Source organism: Lepidochelys kempii, chromosome 1 (assembly GCF_965140285.1).
Source record: "Lepidochelys kempii isolate rLepKem1 chromosome 1, rLepKem1.hap1, whole genome shotgun sequence".
Lineage (NCBI taxonomy): Eukaryota > Metazoa > Chordata > Testudines > Cheloniidae > Lepidochelys > Lepidochelys kempii.
Window position 1 is genome coordinate 249,293,548 of NC_136380.1, and position 15,037 is coordinate 249,308,584.

Consider the following 15,037-nt stretch of genomic DNA (forward strand, 5'->3'; position numbering starts at 1 on the left):
ATAATGTTGACATAAAATGAATGGATAGCTCTGCCCATAAATTCAGGATGGAAATTAGAACGTGGTTTTTAGCCATCTGAGGAGTGATGTTTTGGAACAGCCTCCCAGTAAGGAGTTAACAATGGGGACTAACAACCTAACTAGTTTTAAGATGGAGCTTGGTAAGTTTCTGAATAGAATTATATATGAGAGGGTTGTCTGCAATAGCGGGGGATTGGCTTCGACCCAGGAGGCCTCTCCTAGTCCTATGTTCCTAAATAACTTTGTATTTCCCCCGGTCTCATTCCACATCCTTTTTATTTAAAAAATACTTTCTATTCCTTGGAGTTCTTCAGGGTGTTTATTTTTAATTTATAAAAGTTACTTCTAGGGGAATTCTGCAACAAATTAAAAATTCTGCGCACAATATTTTAAAATTCTGCAAAACTCTTCATATTTTATTTGTCAAAATAACACAACATAATCACTCTGATTTCAATTATTTTGGTAATTTATTTAAACTACAATAAGGTGGATGGCGAATGACAGTCAGGAGCAATAGAGGAAATCCCCAAGACCCTTGCCAAATAGTAATGTAGCTAGGTTTGACCCTTAATTTCTAGTTATTAGACAACAAATATATGCAGCCATATGCTCGGTGTTACCTCATAGGCAACAGACGAGCAAGTGAGGGCTGGGGAATCAAACTCGCAATTTATATTGGCTACTGACCATCTTCAGAAAGGTCAGTAGCAAACAGTTCATGGAGCACATTTTGATAGGAAATTTTTTCAATCCAAAAATGTAGACCAGTTCTAATCATGAAAGCACCATAAGTATTTATAAGGCCATACTGTCCTTTACAGTAAGGCCCCTGGCAGGCCGGACCAGTTTATTTACCTGCCGCGTCTGCAGGTTTGGCCGATCGTGGCTCCCATTGGCCGTGGTTCGCCGCTCCAGGCCACTGGGGACTACAGGAAGTGGCGCAGGCCAAGGGACATGCTGGCCGCCCTTCCTGCAGCCCCCATTGGCCTAGAGCAGCAAACCGCGGCCAGTGGGAGCTGCGATCGGCCAAACCTGTGGACGCAGCAGGTAAACAAACCGGTCTGGCCTGCCAGGGGCTTTCCCTGAACAAGTGGCGGACTGGCTTTGAGAACCACTGCTTTACACCACTCTGGCAATGTGAAAGAGCCTTAAAACTTTTATCTGTTTTATACTCCGGGGGAATTCACAAAGACAATGGGAACAATTCACTAAGCAGGCAGGCTGCTACATTCTGCTCTGCCTGAGGGGACAGAGCCTGCCCCATGCCTACCTCCTCAGAAACACCCTGAAGCCCTGCCCCTCCATGCTGAGTGTGCCGCAATAGCGAGTGAGAGGGACAGTGTATCTGTCCGTCTGTCTCTCTCATTTGCACAATTGTCTCCCTCCCCTGGCGGTGATTTATGTCTCTACCGGCTGCTCTGGGACCCGAGCCAACCTGCCTGTGCCACCGGGGAGGGGCGCATGACCGCTCTTGCAGCTTCCCTTTGCTTTCCCATCAGAAGTCCTTTTTCTGCGGGGAAGCAAAGAAATCTGCTGGGGACATGAATTCTGTGCGTGAGCAGTGACGCAGGATTCCCCCAGGAGTAAAAAGTGCTCATCGGTCACTGGATTCTGAGCCATACGGGGGGTAGGAATAATATACTAGCTCCAGGGGAGATTTCTCCCGAGTACCTACGAATTAAAATGACACTTTGGAATAGGAGGGGAAGAGGAACTCATGACTGAGGAGATTCCTTCCGTGTTCCATGAGGAACACCTCTCAGCTTCTTCCTATTTTAATACATGCCAATCACACTAGACTCTTGAGAACTTTTTGTATATGCAGTTCAGGAACAGACAAAATCTTTAGTATGTTGGGAGATTTTTTAAAGGTATCCAGCACATAAAGCTGCAGATAAGCATCTGGTGGGATTTTCACAGAGGACTATCTGCATTTTTAGGTACCAAGACAACTTTAAAAGATAGCTAGCTTTAAAAATCTAGCCCTGGGAATCAAAGGAGGGAAATAGTACTGTATTAGTGTGCCTTATGGAGTCTACAAAAAAAGCTTCTGTTGCAGCTAGCCATTTGTTTCAGTAGCAAAGAACCTGATGGGCTTTTTCAGGGCCACAAGGACTTCCCTGACTCCAGGTTCTCATTTGGTTGTGACAGCCATTATTTGGCCCAGAAGATCAGGTCTTTCAAGGCTGTAAGTTCAGCACCTCTGGACAGTAATTCAAGGACACCAGGTCAAATGGATAAGAGCCAAGGCAGTTGTTCTTTTTTTTGGTTCTTAATGAAGATTGTCATTTATCCGTGTTGTGGCAGAATTATGATTTGCACCTTTAGTCCAGGCTCCTGCCCTTCTTGGAATATTATTGTTAGCCAAGAGAAATGAAAGCTGTTGCTTGGGAATGTCAAGAAGCAGCTAAAGATAATGTTGTGTGCTGCTAACAATATATCTGATACATGTGATGTTCTGAAAGTGACCTTAAGAAGACACCTGTATCTCAGAGCTTTCAGGTTGTTTCTGTAAAGTTCAGATTCAAGCTTTCATGGAAAATTATGCACAATAACTTGAAAAGCAACAATGCTTTTCCTCAAGATTAGTCTGGAAGCCTTGGTCTTTGAGTTGTGTGCTTTGTGTATGTTTGGAGTAACAAACACCCAGGAAATACTCTTGAGGTTCAAGCTTGGCAATTCACTTCCAGCACTTAGGTATAATCGGCAAGCCAGACTAATCTCTGGAATGGCTGAGAAGAACAGCCAAGCAGTGTGGAGGAGAAAACGTCATGATCCAGGATCTACCCCATTTCTCCATTGTAAACCTCTTGAAAGCTGCTTCCTTCCTTCCCGTGATGCAGATGAAAGAATAGCTTGCAGGCTTACTCAACAGCCTGCTGGACCAATTTTTTTTTTTTTTTTTTTTTTTTTTTTTGCTCAGTCAGGAGAGTTACATGTACTCTGGCAACTAACGGAGGTCCCTTCATCCCAGTGTAGTGGTATCGTGATGCATGGAGGATTGAAGAATGGGAGCAACTGGAGAGCTTTCTCTTTGTTGAAAAGCAAGTCTTTGGGATTAGTGAGTTGAGAATTAAGTCATTCTTTTGTCTTTCGCTTGCCTGGGGCAAAAAAAAATCCATAGCAAACAAGCTGAGCCAGGATCAATATGACTGAACTTTAAAGTAAGCCTTTTGTGGTTCAACTTACCTCAAAGTGGGGGCATCCAGAAATACTTACTTACTTCTGCAGAGTATACCAAATGCCTGACAATTTGCACAAAAGCAGTGATGCTTGTCCCATACTTTTCTGCTCCATGGGGGTGGAGACCTTATTTTTCCCCCTCTTTTGCCTCTGGTTCTTGTAGAGAAGATGCAAGAGGCAACACACAATTCTTGTAGTACCAGATTATAAATGAGTTCTGGTTCTAGGCCTCATTCTGGCAGAGGAGCAACAGGTGATTCTTCTCTTCTTTTCCAGACCTGTTATCTCACAAGGGAGGATTGAACCTGCACCCAGATCCATAGTTCCTCCCTATGGCATTTTACATCTTGGAGTTTAGTAGATGAAGACTGCTCTTGGAAGAAACCCGGCAAATTACATTAGAATCTTGTAAGCCTTCCATTGGAAATCTTATGCCCTAAAGTGGAACTGTTTCTCATTCCTTTAAGGAAAGAGCCTCCAGATCCTGTCCTCGTTGTTTTATATTGGATTGTTTTTTCTTTCCCATATCAAATCATGGATTATCTTTCCCCACAGTTAAAGTAAGCCTTTAAATTAAGCATCTATTAAGCCTTTAAGAATAGTTGTCTTTTTTCACCTATCTGAACCTGGTGCTCACTAGGTCAACAGAAGATCCATTCGAACCTAGACTGTTTTCTTCTTTGCTTATTTTGTAATGTTGATCAGAAATGCAAGGTGCCATTGCTGATCTTCCTTAGTGTTCAATATGGATAAACTTAAGTTTTGTCCTCATGCCAAAGTGGCATCTCACTTGTCATTTAAACTGAACCATTATCTTTCCTCGGCTCATGACTGAGTTGGTGAGGCTATTCCATAATTTGGATGATAAAAGGAAATTCAGTTATACCATTTCACAAATCATCCTGTAGGTTCCTGGCACAGAGGGAGAAATCTCAAGAGGAATCCATCTCGGCCCAGAGGGAGTAGACAAATGGATAAGATTTTCAGCTCAATTTATGACCAGGCAGGGATCCTGTTAATCAAAAGCTGCTGGCACTCCTTTGACTAGGGTTGCTGCAACACTGCCAATTTAATTTAGAACTGTCTGTAGACATATCTAGGAACTTGGAGAGCATTTTCTTTAGATTTAATTCACAAACTTACTCAGTGTTCTCTTGATGACCAGGACAAATCCTATGGCTGATTAGGAACAGAAGTCCTTTAATCACTATTTCAGCTAGTTCCTGGGGGACTAATATTGCTAGTTCTTCTCCCCAGAATGAAGAACAGCCGAGGCAATTTATGAAGAGGAAACAAAGATTACTTATCTGTGATCAGAATTCTCTGCAGGTATGATCTCAACAAATCCACGCTCGTTATCCCGCCTTACACTTCAGAAGGGGGATTTGAGATTTGCCAGAGAAGTAGTAAGAGACTTGGGCAGGGTTCTTATCCTCTGTTCTAGAACATTCCTGTGACTCCAGCAGTGAAAGCCACCCCAGCAACTAACTGCTTAAGAACTGCAGCCTGTGCAACAGCATGCTAACTAACATGACTCATGAGCATAAGAATCTGTTGAGGCAGTATTTTTGTAGCTCCAAGTTAGTCCTCCTGGTAAGTATCCTTCCTCTTCTACAGGGCCTAGGTGTTGGCTGTATAGGGACAAAACACCAGTTTTAGTGGCTGAAGCACAAGAGTTTAACCACCATGTACTGAAGCTTGATTCAGCCCATGTAAATCATGTTTGAACTGATTCAAAAAGCAGGCGGGACAGGGTTTTTAACCTACTGTCAGCATGATTTAATTCAGTTCATACTTGAACCAAACCTTGTTACAAGCATGGTTGAACCACAAGAGTATTTACCCGCTTTCAGAACTGGTCAGTTTTCTTAGTATTGACCTTGTCCTGTTGGATAAGGTTGACTCTCACCACTAATGCACTGATTGCCTTGCCTTGCTTATATTGAAAGCTGAGAAAATCAGAGTTGAAACTACTTCCGCACTTCCTTCTAGGGTGAAGAAATTGCTACGTCATTTCAGGGCGAGGTTTTGAGGGCTTTATTGTTATGTTCCTTGGATAAACTGAGTTGGTTTGCTGAAAGTTTTTATAGCTGAAAAGCATGCATTGCAAACCCTAACACTCAAATGTAACACATTTACCATCTCTAACTTCCCCCTGCAGCTGCCCCTTCCTGCATCGAAACACCTTTGCAGGGAATGGTAATTGAGGAAGAGTATGAAAAGCAGCAAGCAAATGTGGAGATGAAGAAGCAACTGTGCCCCTACGCTGCAGTAGGAGAATGTCGTTATGGAGAGAACTGCGTGTATATCCATGGGGATGTGTGTGACATGTGTGGGTTGCAGGTTTTACATCCAGTTGATGCTGCCCAGAGATCCCAACACATAAAGGTAAGGATACAAATGGCTTGTGTGTTGAATAGCTTCAGGTTACTCCCTTGCCTTGTACAATCACTTGTCATTCATTCCCTTTCTTCTGAAGTTGACTGCATGCAAGTCAGTCAGTTAACAAGAAGGTCCACATTGCAAACTGAACTATTTCCTGTCAAGGCTGTTTTCAAAGCAGCCTTGTTTAAAAGAAGCTGGACGCTGTCTGCATTGAGGATAAAGTCTGTATAATTGTACTAATGCTTGTTTCAAACACTCAAATGTGGGTAACTTAGGTCAGTTTTCGTGAAGTTTTAGTTCAGCTATTTCTGCCTGGGTTCTTGGAAAAGAGCCTGAACTTGAAGTTGACCATTGCCTCCTATTACCTGAAAGATTGTTTTTTGACAACCTGAACCTTCCAGATGGTTTATATCCTTTTTAGTGTAGAATGTGGGGAGAATATATTTAAGATGAAACTAGTGAGTCAAAACGTATTAAATAGTGCACAGGATTACAGGCTGGTTTTCTCTCTCTCTCCTCTTCAGTCTTGCATTGAGGCTCATGAGAAGGACATGGAGCTCTCATTTGCCGTTCAGCGTAGTAAAGACATGGTGTGTGGGATCTGCATGGAGGTGGTATATGAAAAAGCCAACCCCAGCGAGCGCCGCTTTGGGATCCTCTCCAACTGCAACCATACTTACTGTCTCAAATGCATCCGCAAGTGGAGAAGCGCTAAACAATTTGAGAGCAAGATTATAAAGTGAGGCACTTCCCCATCTTGACTGTGCTTTGTTACGTGGGAAGAATTTAGTATCTTGTGACAACTTGCAACAAAGTTCCCCCACAAAGACTGCATTTAATGCATCCTAACTAACATTAATCCAGAACTGAAGTCATCTTCCAGGGGTAGCATTTTGTTTGTATTACAGTCTGACCTAGTTAATCTAGATTAGTTTGCAAAATCCACTTATTTGGATGAAAGTCATGTTTTGTCTTCAGTTAGTTACCGTTTAAAGGTTTCAGGCACCCAGATTAGATGGTGAAAACAGATTAACCAGTTCTGAATGTATGTTTCCTAACTTTTCACTGCCCTTATTAGCCAGCCAATGACCCATACCCTCTTTGAGGCGTTCTAAAGAAACCCAAACAAACAAATACAAAAACCAAACAAAACTACAAAAAAAATAAATTTATCTAAATCTAAAGAAAAAGGAGTCTGTGTGAAATGTTTTTTTCCCCTCCCCCCCAAGTTCTTTGGAGACAAAATGATCAGCTGCTGAGTTGAGTTCTGAAAGAAGAGGAAGAGTTTAGGTTGTCGTCTTGTGCAAAAGAGAACGTAGATTGAAAAAGAAGTACAAAGTCCTGGCAGTAAGTGCCCAGGCACACTAGGATATATCTTTAAAGATGGGATATGTGCTGTGGTATGTTTTATAATGGGACAGAGCGCCCCTGTAATGTGGAATTTTGCAGTGCAGTCTCTTCGTTCCCCAGGTCCTGCCCAGAATGTCGGATCACATCTAACTTTGTCATTCCAAGTGAGTACTGGGTGGAGGAGAAGGAAGAGAAGCAGAAACTCATTCAGAAATACAAGGAGGCAATGAGGTACGAGCGCTGCAGCCTTTTGTCAAGTTAAGACTGCAGAGATAAGGGCACACCTGGAGAACAAGGGTGTTTATCTAAAGCCCTCTCATACCTCCTTTCCACCCCCACAGTGCATCCTTACTTATCCACCCACAGATGCATGCATCCACACAGTCACCTAGCTTTCCTATGTACTTATTGACCTCACAAGCTTTTTCCTTACCCACCCAATACATAATTGATACAGTCATAAGGTGGTAGACTTGTGCACTGTGAGTCATCAGCTTCCCTATGCATGCATCTACCCACGCACACATCTGTTGGGTATGCACATAGTGTAATACATCATTTCTGTGTATGTATTTTTATTGATAAAATGGTGTCAGCGGCAAATGGTGCATATTTAAAGAGACCCACTGGACGATAGGCAAATGCAATACTGAATTCTGACTGGCTCTGCTGTGAGTAAGGGTTGCGATATTTTCCTTTCCAGCAACAAGCCATGCAGGTATTTTGATGAAGGCCGTGGGAGCTGTCCATTTGGAGGGAACTGTTTTTACAAACATGCATATCCCGATGGTCGCCGAGAGGAGCCACAGAGACAGAAAGTGGGAACATCGAGTAGATATCGAGTAAGTCTCACTGCTTTTGCTTTCTAAAACAAAGGGGTAGACTTTTTGAAAGAGAGAACGAAAAGGTGTGAATACCTCAGATTTTGCTTATCTAGTAAAACATACATAGTAGATTGGAGGGGAGAGTGGTCTGAAGACGAAGTGATGGAGGGCAGACTGTTCAAGAGACATATTTCCTAATGTCACCTGTATCTTGAGGCAGAAATGTTGGTGGTGGTCAGCTATAGCAGGAGTAAATGCAGATCCCACTGTGAAGCATGGCTAGCTGCATGTTATATACCTGGGAGCTGAGCATTGTAAGCCCCAGGAGCATATGTATCTTGTAACTCTCGGTCACACAAGAGCAATAACTGTGTTCCCTTTGCAGGCCCAGCGAAGGAATCGGTTCTGGGAATTCATTGAGGAGAGGGAGAGCAGCGACCCCTTCGAGAACGACGAGGATGAGGTGGTGACCTTTGAGCTCGGCGAGATGTTGCTCATGCTTTTGGCAGCAGGAGGCGATGATGAGTTGACAGACTCCGAGGACGAGTGGGACTTGTTTCACGACGAGCTGGAAGATTATTATGACTTGGATCTATAGCACCTGTCAGCGGAGTTTGGACTGTCTGCTCGGCATCAGGCAGTAGCTCTTTCCTGTGGCGTGGCAGTGCCTGTGTTTCTCCTAGGCAGGCCTATCAATTCCAGGTGCTGTTGTAATAACTTTGACCCAGGGTCTGTCTCCTCCCCTCGCCCCAGGAGTGTTTGTTTTTCTCTGTTTAAACAAATAACAAGACATCTTTAAAACGTTAGTTTTTGTAAAATGAATTAACTGTCAAACAGTTAGCTTAGGTTTGTTGCTTCATCTGTGTTCCTGACGGGATTCACCCAGTTCCAGGGTTAAAGTGTTTACAGGACTTCCACACTCATCTTGAAGAGCCCAGATACAAAAATGAGAGCAGTGGCCATGCAGTGGGGGGGTATAAATTGGCCAGTGGCCTTTTTCTGCTGTGGACTTCAAATCAGTACTTCCGATTTCAGGCCAGACACATGTACTTCTTGCTGGCTTCAGCTCTGTTCCAACCCCTGATGTACACATCTTCATTTGTGGTTTTGGTCTCTTGTTTACTTGCACATTACTATTACTACTGTGTAACCAGAACCAGGTGCGACTGTTCCAGGTTTTTACTGTGTTTAGCATGAAAGGAAAATGTGTTTGTACGTGAAAGGAGTACTTTCAATGTGTATAAACAAATAAATGCAGAGTTGGATCTCAAGGGCTGGGAGACTCTCTGTATATGTTTTAAAAAAACAAAAACCAACTCTCCTCACATTTTGGTGCATGAATTGTAATCTCCAATTGGACATGAAACTGGTTTAGTGGTCTCAGCCCAGTCTGTGGCAATGATCTTAACCATCAGATATAACTTGGCATTCCTTAATACATCAGCTCTCTCTAATGTATATTATAGGGGCTGACTAAAAGTAGGAATCTGGTTAGCCAGAAGAGGGTTCTCACCATATTGTTATCCAGTAGAACATCAGGTCGGGATCCCTTACTTGCATTGCTCACATAGTTTTATACCATCGATAACCACTCAAGCCCATGAGCTTATCTAGGAAATCATTATACTATTTAGTTGGTTCAAGGCACTCCTGGCTCATATCCCATCTGAATTATGCAGGTTGCTTGGAAGAGCTGCAAACTTGTTGTGAGTTATTGGGTTACCTAGCGAATAACTAGCAGTCATGCAATAGCAAGATAGAATCCCGTTGATAAGAGCTCATCTTTTGCCACCAAAGCTCCAATGCAGGAATTTTAACCTTGTGTTAAATTATTGCTGCTCTTTTAATGACTCATGGATGCCCCATGATCTGTTTTGCTGCTTCTCTTGCCTGAGACAGCCTCTCCTTTCACTTTTAAAATGGAATAAGAAGTTGTTGCTGAGGTCTATGATGTATTGTTTTGCAGCTGCCTTTTGTAAGAAGCACTTTTCCCAAATAAAAAACAAACAATTAAACAAGAAGTCTGTTCTTTCTTTAAGCTGGGAGTCTCTTGATCTCAGCCTCTGTTTGTATGCCCTTAGTGTAAACTAGTCTGGTTACTAGTAATTACTGAGTCCTGTGCAATGCCATAGTCATGTTGCAGCATTAATACACAACTGTATCTTGTCAACAGCCTTGTGCAAAACAGGAAATTCTATAATATATAAAGAGAGAACATTTTTATGAACAAAGACAGCTGAGACCACCAAACTATGAAAGTGCTTGGGATTACCACTGAGTGATAACAGAGGTGGCTTTCCTTCTCAGAGTTGAGGTCTAAGACTGGCTCAATTCTGTCAGTTTGTTCTGGGCAGTACATTTTACAACATGCACATCAAATATTGCTTGTGGTGTCAGTGGATAACAAACGCCTCCTATAATACTTCGTACTTAGTACTGTTTATCCAGAGAACTCAAAGCACTGCTGTAGGCTAACTACTTCCTGGTGACCACACCCTCCTTTATGGGCCACTGTGTATATTACACTGTAAAGTGCCTTTGTCACTGGGAATCAGGAGATATTTAAGTAAACGGCAGTGAAAATGTTTTCAAATAGACTGTGGGGGCAGGGATGAAGGAAAAGGTGAGTACTGTTGAAACTGGTCTTAGACTATCCAGATACCTTATCCTGCACACACACATTGTGGTGGCTAGTAGAATGCACAGATCCCAAATGGGGAGAGAAGTGTGGGGGTGGAGAGGCCAGGCAGAGTGGGGGGGAAAAGGATACAGAGCTAGGTGCGGGAGACAAAAGCATAGGAAAAATAGGGAAGGATGCAGCGAGAGAGTAACAACCGTTTTGGAAGGAAATGGGAGAGGAGGAAAACAAGGGTTAATGAAGAGAAAGCAGAACCAAACATGATGGACAAATTAACTTCCCTGTAGAAAGCTCGGTGCCAAATCATTTACAAATGTGCACATACTGTTTAAATAACAAAAAAAGTGGTTCTGTAGGATATTTTGTGGGAGAGGAGGAAGTGTTGAGAGGGAAGGGAGGGAGGTAGCAGACTTGGCTGTGCAAAGGAAAGGAAAAGGGAGCCCAATGTTCTCTGTAGGGGTTAGGGATAGAATAGTATGCTTCATCTTCATTGAGAATAAGCTGTGCGCACTGAAAGATGTTGAATTTGGCTTTTGAAAATCTTATGCACTGTTTGTTTCTGCATCTGATGTGAGATGCAATCAGGCACTTGGGTTATTCTGGGTGCTCATTCATTGGTGTATCAACAGAATCTAGCTGGCCACAGACAGGTTCTCCTAGTACAGAATTACAGCTCAATACAAGGTAGGCACTTCTGTTCTTTGATTTTTTTTCTTATGAAATGTTCCTAAATTTTTTAAAATGCAAGAAATTGCACCTCTCCCCCCCCCCACCCACCCAAGGGGAGGTACCTTCCTATATCATTGCACAGCCTCTCCACTTGAACTTGGCTGGCTATGGATCTGATTATTAATTAATAAACAGACTTGTTTATAATCAACTCAGATTCTGAAGGGGTTAGCAGTGCGACAGATTACATTTTAGAGAAGAGGCTAAGACGATATTTGAGCAGTATACCAAAAAAAAATGGTATAATCAATCATTGGCTTCTGCGTGCCCTTTCTTAGCATACAAGAGTAAGAGGAAGTTAAATATGATTGAAAGGCAACAGATTTTGAAATGCTAAGCGACAATGTTTGCAAACAAAATTGATCTGTGAAATGTGCTACTACTGAGGTTTGGGGTGTTTTTTTTTTTTTTAAGCTTTAGATTCAGAAATAGATGAGATTAATAACATCCACAGTAATTTCAGGATAAAAATGTATAAAAGATGTATAAACTCTCATGCTTCAAGGCATAATCCTGCCAAAGAAAACTTGGAATTAGAAAAACTTCTCACAGCCATGTTCCTTCTTCTGGCATCTTGGATTAGCCCTTGCTAAATTTCACCTCTGCTAAAGAATTATGCAATGGAAATTTACATTGGTTCACTTGACTTTTGTATCTTATGGTAGTGCAATGGGTCCACACAACTCATCCCACATAGTATAAAGTTGTTCATATGTGCTCACACAGCACTCCTTCTGCTGTTGCAGTGTGAGTAAATATTCCAACATAAGTCCTGGCGCAGTGTTCCCTCTAATTTTTTACGTCCATGTGTGGACTGAATTTTGTTATGTGCACCAATATGGAGGTGATGTGTGGTAGGGGTGCGGTCAAGGGGTTTGGAGTGTGGGAGGGTGCTCAGGGCTGGGGCAGACAGTTGGGGGTGTGTGGGGGGGTGATGGTTCTGGCTGGAGGTGCAGGCTCAGGGGGGAGGCAGGGATGAGAGGATTGGAGTGCAGGTGGGGGCTCAGGTCTGGGGAAGAGGGTTGGGTGCAGGGGGTGAAAGCTCTGGGATGGGGCTCAGAGCTGGGGCAGAGGGTTGGGGTGAGGTGTGAGCTCTGGGGTGGGGCCGGGAATGAGGGGTTTGGGGTGCAGACTGCCCCAGGGCTGTGATGGGGAGAGAGAACTCCCCCAGGCCTCTCTTGCCACAGCAGCTCGGGGCTGGGTGAGAGATGCCTCTCCCCAGCTGCGGCAGCTCTGGTGGGGCTGGGCTGGGCCAGGGGAGGGGGCACCTCTCACTGCCTGCTGCGGCAGCTCTGGAGGGCATGGGGGGAGGGGCTCCTCTCCCTGGCAGCTTTGGTGGGCAGGGCTGGGCCGGGCTGGGCAAGGCACCTCTCCCTGCCTGCATGGCCCCTGATAGCTTGCTGGTTGAGTGGTTTACAGGGAATTTAGCTCCTGGGAACAGGATTATTTGCCATAGCAAACCACAGTGGGACAGGTGTGCTATATAATATATATATAACATTTTAACATATTAAAATACCATGCATTTTGTAAAATGAAATGATATTGTATAGCAATATCCTTTATTTTTAAGCAATAAAAACTGGCATGAGTTTTCTTTTATAAGTAGCAATGCATACATACAATGACCAGCACTGCAATAGCTCAAACCTGGAAAGATCATCAGAATGGGACTTAAGGCAAAGAGCAAAGACTGCAGAGATTGCTGGAGCCTTGTTGGATTGTGCTGTAAGGACCACTTGCAACTGTGCAACTGCAATGCCCGTTCTTTCAGTCTAATTGAATTAGAATGGTGTAGTAACCTCAAGCATGTACATAATTGTGGTGACTCTGCTTCCAAGCAAGTAAAATTGCAACAGCGATGGCACAACTTGTGCATCATGGTAATTTGTTTTGTGTGTGAACATGAGCTGAATCACACTCAATTCCTGGAATACTCTGCAGTAAACTAATCTTAATTCTGGCCCAAGGTTCCTAGATTTTTTTTGGGGGGGGGACGACACTTGGTGTGGCAGACAGGAAATTATATGGCAGCTACCTTTAAATAAAAAAAAATGATTTAATTAGATAAAATTGACAATGCAGTCACTAAATCCTTTGCAGTCAATCTGGGTTCGGTGTCCAATCAATAATGGTTCAGTTTCATACTATAGACAAGATTGATGCAGGCAAGTGTAATGGAGTACAGCCTTAACTGCAGCTACCTTTTAGAGTAGCAGATGTGTTAATCTGTATTCGCAAAAAGAAAAGGAGTACTAATTTATTTGAGCATAAGCTTTCGTAAACACTTCTTCTAGGAAGTGGTCAATATTGCTTTTAAAAATCTCATTATAGGTAGTGTTTACTCTTTTTATACCATATTTTATAAAAACCTTATTACTGCCTAATAATGTAAGATTAAAATATTGACTTGCAGTGATATTTAGGCTCCTAAATGCCTTTTGAAAAGGGAGTTAGGGTCCTAACTCACTTATGTGCCTTTGAAAAAAATTACCCTTAGGCTCTCTAGTTCAGGTAAAACAGAGCAGTCATGTAGAACTGGGTTTTGATGGCCTAACCTGTTCGTACTGAAAATTTCAAGATCGATCCTGCTCTATGCTACAGGTGTAACCAGTTCTAAACCCTGTTAATTTCCCAGTGTAAACAGACCCTAAAAGCTCAAGGCCCCTGTCTATATGGGAATGTAAAAGTGTTTGTCATCATTCCTTTTAGAACCTTTTAAAGCATGACTCTGGATAACATTTGAACTCTCCTGTTGACTGGCCTTACCTGACTCTTGCATTTGGAAGAAGAGTTGTAGTGTTTCTAAGTCTTGTAATATTTTATGTTTGACAGCCCCAGCTCTTACAGTGATTACATGAAAACCTCATCTTTCATTATAAACCCCTCTTTCCCCATCCTTGCCCCCCCAAAAAAGTTCTGTCCCTCATGTTTGTGGAAAAAAAACTTGAAAATATGAGCATACCCTAAAGACTCAAAAGCCAGAAGGCAAGTGAAAAGACCCCACGTTTAATACTTGTGGCTTTTAAGCCAATCATATTTTGGGGGCCTGACTCACTTTTAAATGCTCATGATTGGCCAGACTGCAGTTGACCTGTTATAGACACCACTGATAATCATAGGCTTGTCTCAGACAGTCTCATCTGACACTAGTGTAAAGGTCTGATGTTAGTAAGTGTAACAACCATTTGAAACTAGTTTTATGGGATTTTAAAGGCTCCCTCCATATTTTTGTAGCTAAGAGATTTTAAATAGAGGACATGGAATACCAGCAAGCTTGTGAAATAGCACAATGAAGATCTAGCCTCATTTTCTACCTGCTTGTTAATGGAGATGTTAAACAATACAGTTACAGATGGTAGGGGTTGGAGGTGGAACAAACAAATACAAAGAATCCCATAGCAGTTTAAAAAAAAAAAAAAAATCACCTTGCCTTGGCACAGGCTATATACCCCTGTGCTTTTTAGTGAGACACTTGCTAGATAGAGTTAAGTTTTTCTAATTTAGCAGATGGGTATTTTTCCTGTGGTGGTGGCTATTTTGTGTCCCAGAATCTAAGCTTCCATTTTCAATGAAGTTTCTCACTGTTATGGCTTAATTTACACTGGAAAAATATTCTCGGTAATCAATATTGCCCAGGATACTAGAGCTTCTGCATTAGCAATCCTAATGCACTTTTCTGTGCATTCACACATAGCAGTGTAGTAAAGTGGTGTTAAACACATTGCCCCTTGGCCTCTGACCCAGCATGATTACTTTATTCAAGGGCTTGGGAGAGATTTCAAAAGGGAGTCTATGAGTAAGGGTTCAGTGGAATTGTGGGAGATAGGATCAAACTCCTAAAAGTCCCAGGGAAGAGTAGCCTTTTCCTTAATATCATCCCAAAATGGAGGCTAGTCTGAAT

General features: G+C 42.6%; 1 protein-coding gene across 2 annotated transcripts in view; it reads left to right on the forward strand.

Annotated features, from left to right (window-relative positions):
• The window catches only part of MKRN1 (makorin ring finger protein 1), a 37,727-nt gene extending 28,649 nt beyond the window's left edge, over positions 1-9,078 (forward strand). The window contains exons 4-8 of one of the 2 annotated variants that reach the window (XM_073322585.2): positions 5,369-5,595; positions 6,117-6,331; positions 7,063-7,106; positions 7,646-7,784; positions 8,152-8,330. In XM_073322585.2, the coding sequence (XP_073178686.2) occupies positions 5,369-5,595; positions 6,117-6,331; positions 7,063-7,106; positions 7,646-7,784; positions 8,152-8,236 (710 nt within the window). In that variant the 3' untranslated portion in view covers positions 8,237-8,330. Of the gene's footprint in view, positions 1-5,368; positions 5,596-6,116; positions 6,332-7,062; positions 7,174-7,645; positions 7,785-8,151 lie in introns of both variants that reach the window. The other variant, XM_073322577.2, reaches the window with a different exon arrangement.
• Positions 9,079-15,037: the final 5,959 nt, after the last annotated feature.